Genomic DNA, 10066 nt, shown 5'->3' on the forward strand with positions numbered 1-10066 from the left:
AAGTTAGTTGATGCCCATAAAAATCTTGACTATTGAAATCATTCTTGCTCTAGTAAATGCTCTAGCAAAAAGCATTTTGGGCCACAGAGAGATCAGAAACAGGCAACAGCAATTGCTGCAGAATTTGTTGTTCCAGGCCAATTTTCTCATTGCTCATACTAGAATAGTGGCTGTATAATTATGTTTAATTCAATAAAAAGGAAAATACCCACTTTTTCACCTTATCTCCTGTATCCTAGAGCAGGGTTGATCACATATTAGCCAAACACCATGGATGTAAGGAACTTGAGAGGGATTAGATGCAATGAAGCAAAACAATCTGTTCCCATTGACAGCTCTTGCTCACAAATGTGAGATCAGCACAGCACCTCACAAACAAGTAACAATAAGGACACCCCAAAACTCCATTTGGTATCACGGGGTTGCAAACATTTCTGGAGACGTGTCTGCAAGTGATACAAGGGAAACACAACTCCCTTCCTGAGAAACACTGACTGGGGAAGGGGCAGGGCTGATGACTTGACAAAGCTTAAAGACTGCATTTTACTCTATAATCTTCGCTTATACTCATGACTTCATTGTGGAAAGGTCACCAGACAAAGGGGTTCAGTGAACTGGGTCTGAAGGGAGGAACCGTGCGTGGGTCTGAGCTTTGCTCCTGCAAACCACTCCCGTAACCAGCACGGCCATGTGCCCCGATGAAGGGCGAGCCCGGTGCTCGCAGCCCGGCACAGAAACCCTGGGAATCGGTGGGAATAAGCAGAATTTCACAGCAGAAAAAAGGTACTGAGGAGCAGGTTTAAATTCACCGTCTACGTCCCGAGACACCACACAGCACCTGGGTATCGCGGTCAGCGCCTTGCACCAAGGGCCAACTCGCCATGGCCAAACCTTCGCTCTCCCCCGACACAAGGCAGGACAGAGCCAGGACAGAGCGAGGCCGGAGCGCGGCTCCCTGAGGGCCCCTCGGGCTCGGAGGCGCTGCCCGCAGACCCCCGGGCCCCTCACTGACCCCCGGGCCCCTCACTGCCGGCGGCGAGCGGCGCAGCGCTGAGAGGGGCGGTGGGATTTGGGGAGCCGGCGAGACCCTGAGCGGTGGGGGCGGGTCCCTGAGGGGCGGTGGGATTTGGGGAGCCGGTGGGACCCTGAGCGGTGGGGGCGGGTCCCTGAGGGGCGGTGGGATTGGGGAGCCGGTGGGACCCTGAGCGGTGGGGGCGGGTCTCTGAGGGCGGTGGGATTTGGGGAGCCGGTGGGACCCTGAGCGGTGGGGGCGGGTCCCTGAGGGGCGGTGGGATTGGGGAGCCGGTGGGACCCTGAGCGGTGGGGGCGGGTCCCTGAGGGGCGGTGGGATTTGGGGAGCCGGTGGGACCCTGTGCAGTGGGGGCGGGTCCCTGAGGGGCGGTGGGATTGGGGAGCCGGTGGGACCCTGAGCAGTGGGGGTGGGTCCCTGAGGCGCGGTGGAGGAGGGAGGGGAGGGCGCGGCTCCACGTGACGCTCGCACCCCTCGCCACCGCCTGCGCCCCTCGCCGCGTATCGCGCTCTCGGAGGAGCTGCCCGCTCTCAGAGGAGCCGCTGCCCGCGCTCGGAGGAGCCGCTGCCCGCTCTCAGAGGAGCCGCTGCCCGCGCTCGGAGGAGCTGCCCGTTCTCGGAGGAGCCGCCCGCGCTCGGAGCGGGCCGGGCGATGCGGGCGGGCGCGCGGCGGCGCGCGGCGCTGGTGGTGCTGGCGGCGCTCGCGGCCTGGGGAGCGCGGGCGCAGCGGCCCCGGGACCCCGCGGGTACGGGGGGACCGTGAGGGGACCGGGACACCGGGGGGCTCCCGCGGGCCCCGCCGCAGGTGTGCGGCGCTCCGGGGGCATCGCTGCAGCGGTCCTTGCTGGGCTGGAGAGCGGAATCCGCCGCAGCTCGAAGCCCCAGACGTCCCGCGGCCTGAGGAATGGGAAGGTGTAACACTTTTGCCCTCAATTTTCAGAAAACGGGACGCGTTGCGTCCTCTCGTCTTCATCGGAGTTTCCTGAAGGATTTTTCACACCTCAGGAGAGGAAGGATGGAGGAATCGTTATCTACTTCATAATCATACTGTACATGTTTTTGGCCGTGTCCATTGTGTGTGATGATTACTTCCTACCTTCCCTAGAGATCATCAGTGAATGTAAGTGACATCCTGATCTTTCTTCCTGGAAAACTGAGCAGCTTGGCATAAAACTTTCTCTTCTAAAAAGCTTCAAAGTTAGAGTGCTCTAAAAGAAAACTGAAAGTTTCATTTTCCATGAACAGATGTGTCCCTACAATATTTAATTTGGTACACAGGATCAATATTTTATTGAAAAAACCTACTGATTACACTGCACAGATATTAATTTAATATTTGCTTTCTTTCTGCCTGGAGGAAAATCTTAGGAATCCTCAGTATTAACTAAACTGATGATGTAACTTTGGATTGCACAGTACTATGTACAGGTTAACTACTAGTAAAAGAAAAAGAAAGAAAAAGGAGGGATGGCAATGTATGGAACCAAAACTCTTTCTAGGTTTTTTTTTCTGAAAGAAGTGAACAAGGATGAGCTACTGCTCACATATTAAAGGTATGACACAGGAGGTAGCAGAATTCTATGGTTAACACAGTTCTAAGAAATTTAATCAACCTGCAACAATTCCCCTGGATTCAGCAGACCACTGAAGTAAAGAGATTGGCTTTGGCAGGGAGTTCAGCTTTTCACTGCCAAGAATTAACAAAATTCCCTAGGGAAACTCATCCCTGAACTGGAAAACTCTCTCCAAATCAGAACATTTACAGCACATGTAAGCTTAAACACTGCATTAAGAGCTGGTGTTTAGTTCACTGATGATATATAAGCATTTGTCAGACTTTTGCCATGGTCAGCCATACGTCCCAGTACTTTGAGTGCAGGACTTGATCCACAGAGTGAGTTACATTTCAGGAAGTCAATTTGCCAGAAAAAAAAAATCTTGTTTCTCTTAAGCAAGACACAGACTCTTATACTGTCTATACAAAATGAAAATTTGATTTTAAGATCACAGCACTGGTTTGAATTTAACTAACATTACTGGTAAGTGAAGACACAGGAAGATAGACAGACTTGATATGGATCATATAACAAGATCACACTACAGTCCATGGAATTTCCCCACAATTATTACCAACAGGAAACATAGTTAAATCCTGCATACAAATGCTAGTTTTACAAGATACTTAAATTAATTTCTGTAATGAAGTTAGAATTAAACTAGCCCAATAGATCAGGATAATCTTCAATCTATTATTTTATGAATCTCCTATAAATGCATTGACTGTATGAAAATAAACTTTATTCTATTAAACTATAGTAGTAGTTAGCATTATATAGTAATGAGAGTAAAGGGTGCAGGCTATGGAAGTATCAATTTTTTTAAGCAATTATTTTGTTCTATCCTCAGGCCTTGGCCTCTCACAGGATGTTGCTGGAGCAACTTTTATGGCTGCTGGAAGCTCTGCTCCAGAGCTTGTCACTGCTTTTCTAGGTAAGAGATGTGCTTTGACTCCTTGTAATTAGAATTCTTTTCCTTGCATGCCAGACTGAAAGATACCAGAGAGCCATTTTCCTTCCAGGAGCTTTCGTGACAAAGGGAGATATCGGGGTCAGCACCATCCTTGGATCAGCAATATATAATCTTCTTGGTATTTCTGCAGCTTGTGGGCTGTTTTCCAGTGTGGTATGTATCCACTTTGATAGCTGCGCTCCTAAGCACCAAACAGGTATCCTTTCTCATTTGCCAACAAAAGCCAAGACAGACTTACTATGACAACTGCCAAGTTTATTATTTAGTAGCAAAACCAGCATGTAATCAGTTTTAAGATAACTTGCTATGAAAGTTTTTAAAAACACTAACTTGTTAAATATCATACTTAAGTCATTCCTAAGAATCTTTAATTTTTACATAATATAGAAACAACATATTGATGCAGCATTTACAGCACTTAGTGAAAGTATTACAGAGAGGTTTAAGGAAAGTACATGACTGATCTGCAGGTTTCGAGGCTGTCCTGTTGGCCGCTGTTCAGAGACTGTCTGGCATACACCATCAGTGCAGCAGCGGTCCTTGCGATGATATCTGACAACAGAATTTACTGGTAAGAGCACAAGTAGTGTTGAATTCCTCTTGACTGGAGATTTGTGAGACACTGTTTTGAAAAACAAACTAAAATCCCCAAGCCCCAAACTTCAAGTAGCCTGAACTGCCATTCACTAACAGAAATAAACATCCTGTTGGCTTTAAAAAACTTAAAAGGTCACAATGCTTGCAAAGATTATTACCTAAACATTCAAACTCTGCATATTTATGAAGTTTGATCTGCATAAATTTGTCTGTACAGACTTCACAATTTCTATCACAACTGTTCTGACATCGCAATTAGTGTTCAGCATTTACTCCTTTTGAGCCTTTCCTTTCATAGCAGCATTGTTCAGAAAAAACATTTGTATGCCAAAAGGAGATCATGAGTTTCTGATGTTTTAACTCCTCCATCAACACTGAAACTCCTGTTACTTCAACAAGACAGTCAGGTCCAGCATTAAGTCTCTTGAAGTTTATAATTCAAGCATCACATGAAGACTCAATATTTTGCAAACATCAGGAAAATGTTCAATCATTTAAGATCCCCTGAAAAAACATGCAGCTATACAATACACAAGATTCTGCAGGGGAGGGGAGTTAATCAAACTGCTGAAAGACATGGGGACACTCACAAACTTCCATGACAGTAGCCATACAATTGCAAATAGATGCTTTTGTGTGTTCTCCTTTTGCTATTCATGCAATTTTTTTTCTCTCTCTCCTTATGCCAACAATTGGGTTCTTTTATACTACATGTTATATAAAATTTGTTTTTCATTCTAGGTATGAAAGTGCATCCCTATTACTGATATATGGGTGTTACATTCTGGTACTATGTTTTGACATTAAAATCAACCAATACCTCATGAAAAAGTTCAGTCCCTGCTGTACATGTTTTACAAAAGCTATGGAAGAGAATGCAGAGCAGCAGCCACTGGTTGGATGGAGGGATGAGAGTGGACCTCTAATTCGTCAACAGTCGAGAACAGACAGTGGAATTTTTCAAGATGAGCTGGACTACTCTCAACTTTCAACAAGCTTACATGGGCTGGATGAAATATCTGCAGGTATAGGTATTACAGCACTCCACACACCTGTCTGCATCAATTCTCATCAAGAGCAGATTGTCAGACAGTATTAAGATTTTGCTCATAAAACAACTCCAGCCTAGTATTTAAGCAGATCATTATTCTAACCTGGAATATAACACTGAGCAAAATCAGAGTAATGGTTTTCATATGAAGTTAGTTACTAAAGGAGTGCAAGGATAGTTGCTCATTTGTCACATAGAATAATTCACGTAGAACTTCTGTCCTTGTGTTTGAAACTTTTCAGCAACTCTGCCTGTAAAATGCACTGTCACCTGAAAGCCACATGGGTACTGTACTAATATACACGATTTCCTTATAGTGGCAGGTTCACAGCCCAAAATATGCATAATATCAAAGTAAGGGATAGCTGAGATGTGGCAACAGGTGGTGGTTGCTCTTAGGCAAAAAGCAGCAGTTGGTACTTACTCTTGGTAAATGTTATGGGTAAACCCTTATCAAGAAATTCCATTTTCATCCACCTTAGTTCTCCCCTGGTGCTGTAATAAAAAACATTTTAATCATAGAATACCAGGTTCAAAAGGGATCTCAAGGATCACCTGGTCCAATCTTTCCTGGCAAAAGCATGGTCCCAGATGGGGCAGCACCTGTTCAGCTGAATCTTAGAAGTGTCCAATATTGGGGAATCACCACTTCCTGGGGAGACTATTTTACTAGTGATTGTTCTCACTGTGAATAAAAGTTTTCTTGTGTACAAGCAGAATCTCCCCAGAAGTCATCTAATTTCAGAATTTTGTCCAGAGAGATGTAGGTAGTGGGTAATACTACAGCTGAAACTTGAGAAAGAAGTATTTTTCACCTTTTTCCAGTATTCTCACAAGTAGAGGACAGTAATATACTGTATGCTGTGGATTCAAACTTAATGCTACAATTTAAATTTGCTTTTTCTTTAACAGATCATCCGAATGTCTTCACCATGCCTGAAGCAGATATGAAGAGAATTTTGTGGGTGTTATCCCTTCCTATTATCACACTACTCTATTTAACTATACCAGATTGCAGAAGACAGTTTTGGAGGAACTGGTTCATGGTGACATTTTTAATTTCAGCAGCATGGATTTCTGCAATAACTTATGTTCTTGTATGGATGGTAACAATAGCAGGTAGGTACCAAAAGTGGTGTTGCTATACCAGTCAAGGATCACTGAAAAAGTTGTGAGGTTTCCCTGTGAGGTCTCCCTTTAAAGTCAGTTCAGCAACCCAGACGTTGATGTAAAAAAAAAACAAAAAAAACCCCCAAAAACAATAAAACCAGAAACTTATGTTTGACTGCTTAGTTTGCCACCCTCTTCTGTCCAATAATCCAACACTTTAGAGTTTAGCTGCTTCACTGCTTCACACTGCTTGCCATCACATGAATTAGAACTTTATGTAGCTACAAAAACCCCAGTCTTTTTTTAAAAACAGAGTTTCACTAAACTGCTTCATTAAGCAAAACAATTAAACACACAGCAATAAACTTGTCACGCTGAAGGCTGACAAACATGAAATCCACCAAGACTGGAATTACAGGTCAAAGTTTTTGGAAAAAATCTGTAATTTCTACACCTGTGTTTTTCACAAACATTACAGTAAGAGGTTTGGCATTAAATTAACTGCCAAAAAACTTCTCAAATGTGTTTATTAAACATTCTTGGAGTGTATATGCGGACCTCTTAAAAAAAGCAGGGCAGCAAACAGATTGCATTTAAGTGAAAGAAGGGGTATGAACTTGGATGTAAAAAATCTCCTAAAATACTTTGAGGTATTAAAGGTCTCTTCATTTCATTTTTTCTCCAGTCAGCTTGAAAGACATCCAGTTTTTAATTTTAAGAACAAGCAGAAAACAAAACTAAAACTCTAGAGAAATTTTTCAAAGCTTGCCATTTTCACATTATAGCTCACTAATCCTACTCAAGTATTCTTCTAGTTCCGATATGAATAACTCCTTGTTCAGTGCAGAAACAGACCTACACATTCAGAAAACCCTTGAGAAATTACTAGTAGATCACTGGATATTATACCCACCCTGTAAACCCCTTGGTTAAATAATTTTCCACTTGGACCTAAAGAGCAAGGATTCACCATCTGGATGCTAGAAACCTTTGAAACAGGATTCAAGTCAACATTATTGCTGTTCTACAAGACAAAGCATTAATTCATATGAAAGTAGGTACAGTGGAGATTCAGAGAGTGTTCAGATTCACTTTCAAGAGTCATCACAGGTAGTACTGGGGTCTTTGGCCCACTACTTCTAGGTAAATTATAGTCTATTTACATGTTAAAACACTACAAGTTAAGCACACAGTATATTCAAGTTCAGGCTCTCATGAAGGTTGACTCAAAGGTTCTATCATTGCATAATCAGCCCTATCAGAATGTCACAAAGGTATCATAGCTGGGCACTAAACTGGGATGGTCAACAACAAACCTAACTTAGAACATTTTTATGTTGCTGGCAAAGAAAATTTAACTACTTATAGCAACACATCACTACTCATACACAAAATTAGCAAAAGCCTAGAAAAATAAAGACTATTCTGTCTTGATGGTCAGTTGCCAGAAAAAAAAAATAATCCACTACACATTAAATAGAAGATAAATCTGTCTTCTAAAAAGAAAAATTAGTTTCTCCTGAGTTTATATTCTGTCTTATAACCTTCAGAGGGCTAGAAAATAATGTTGGGTACATAAGGCTGGTTCATTCATATTTCACCTTGGTTTGAACCATTATTTTCCAGCCTGGATGGTTTAAAAAGCTGATTTGTTGGTCCCTCATCCTACAAATCTATTAGAAGTGATGGAAGGATAAAAAGAGTACAAATTCTGCAACAGGATCATGTTAGTCCTTCTGAAACCAACAAACAATTTCAAACATAAATTTATGGGGCTGCTCTAGACTAAGCTGGTAAGTAATAGACAAGCTTTGCTGACCTAGCTTAGCATACTGCCTCTTATTTAAATGAAATTGCTCTTATTAAATGTGTCAAAGTATTTCAAGTAAGAACTCAGATTTCAACATTTAAAAAAATTAAGATACATTTTAGTGAACAAAAGTTTAAGAAAAATTAATTACTTCACAGCTTGACTAGAGGTATCAAATACTTCAGCATAATGATGCTTCTGAATGGTTCAACTGCTAGAACAGTTTTGAAGAATCCCTGCATTTTAAGTTAGAAATTAATATGGTTAAGGACATTTGGGGATAAGAAAAATAGAGATTAGGGAAAAATAAGCTGACCTTCTAATAACAGTTTAAAACTTTTTTTTAAAATTCAAACAAGTATTTCCCTAAAGGAACTTACACTTCTATGGGGTTACTTGTACTTACAAGTCATATAAAAATTCTGCATGTTGATTCTTCCAAGTCACTTTCTAATTGGAGTGAAATGGTTAAAGGCATGTAGTTGAGACAGTATTCTCATATCTCAATGACTGTCCTCCCCAAGAAAATTCATGTGCTTTTTCCCCTCCCCCTGAGGGGATTAAAAAGAAAGATTATAAGAGTTATTGCTTCATGAGATTTTTGAACACTAACAAGGAGATGCCCAAAACTGTAAGAGACACTATAGTATTTTCTAGTAGTTGAGGGGAAAGAGTAGTAATTTGTCAGATAATTAAACTTCTACTTGATCTGCAAGAAAAAAATCATAATTACTATTGTCTTGACCACTGCAGACTTGAAGAACAAGGGTATTTGTTATTCCTCTTTGCTTTAACTGCTTTGTGGTTCAGTCACTTCACATGTAGTTAAGTTAGCTGACACATTCCATTTGAAATTACTGTATGATTACTGATTTCTTTCTCCAGCAAACAAAGTCCAGAGCACTTTCTTTGGATGAACCCTAACTAAAACCACACTTGCATTTTCTACCCTTATTTCTCAACTGCAGGTGAAACGCTGGGAATCCCAGAGTCAGTCATGGGTCTCACATTACTTGCAGCAGGAACAAGTGTACCAGACACAGTTGCAAGTGTGCTGGTTGCTCGAAAAGGTAAAGATTTTAGTATTTAGGCTCATGCCAATGGATGTGTTTAAAACGTACTACAAAAAGAAAGAATTCTAATCAACATTTTGATAAATTCAAGGTGTAACCACAAAATCCATGCTCCGGATTCTAGAGCTTAAATTTACTAAAAATGAATAAATAGCTTACCTGAAAAAGCTGTGGCTCAGACATTTAAAAACTTCTCAGAGTATCTCAGAGAAGTATTCTAGATTGGTTTGTTGTTGATTAAGTATGACAGTTTTACTGTATAACACAACTGTAGGTCTCAGTATTTTAAACTTAACTGGGCTTTATAATAGCCTGTCTAGCTTAATTTTAAGTGCAACTGTGCAGATGCTGGTGATTTAGGGAGACTTTTTATGGTTGTGGTACCCATGTTCTGTAGAATCGTGACTATAGTTCTTCCAATGCAAAATCTGAAAAGGGTGCTCTGTGAGAAACTGAGGGCTGGCAGTCTGTTCCTCCAAAACAGTTTGGCAATTTCATGCAATACAATTAAGCCAACTTATTTATATTTCTTCTTTTACAGGAAATGGAGACATGGCTATGTCTAACATTGTAGGATCCAATGTATTTGATATGCTCTGTTTGGGAATACCCTGGTTTATAAAAACTGCCTTCATAAATACATCAGGACCCATAGAAGTGAACAGCAGTGGTCTGACATACACAGCCATTTCTCTTATCTGTTCTGTTGGTTTTATTTTTCTGGCAGTTCACCTGAATGGCTGGAAAATAGATAAAAAATTGGGAACAATTTGTCTTGTCCTGTACTTAGTATTTACTGTATTATCAATTTTATATGAACTTGGCATCATAGGAAACAATCCTACAAGGGTCTGTGGTAACTAGTTT

At 41.6% G+C, this 10066-nt stretch overlaps 1 protein-coding gene across 1 annotated transcript; it reads left to right on the top strand.

Annotated features, from left to right (window-relative positions):
- Positions 1–1734: 1734 nt before the first annotated feature.
- SLC24A5 (solute carrier family 24 member 5) lies at positions 1735–10063 on the top strand. The gene is made up of 9 exons (XM_033070679.2): positions 1735–1775; positions 1970–2149; positions 3436–3519; positions 3608–3711; positions 4029–4129; positions 4897–5180; positions 6119–6325; positions 9095–9196; positions 9741–10063. Exons 2-9 carry the CDS (start codon positions 2083–2085, stop codon positions 10061–10063), a joined length of 1272 nt encoding a protein of 423 aa, XP_032926570.1. The 5' UTR covers positions 1735–1775; positions 1970–2082.
- The last annotated feature ends 3 nt before the right edge of the window (positions 10064–10066 follow it).

This window comes from Catharus ustulatus, chromosome 12 (assembly GCF_009819885.2).
Source record: "Catharus ustulatus isolate bCatUst1 chromosome 12, bCatUst1.pri.v2, whole genome shotgun sequence".
In the NCBI taxonomy this organism is placed as follows: Eukaryota; Metazoa; Chordata; class Aves; order Passeriformes; family Turdidae; genus Catharus; species Catharus ustulatus.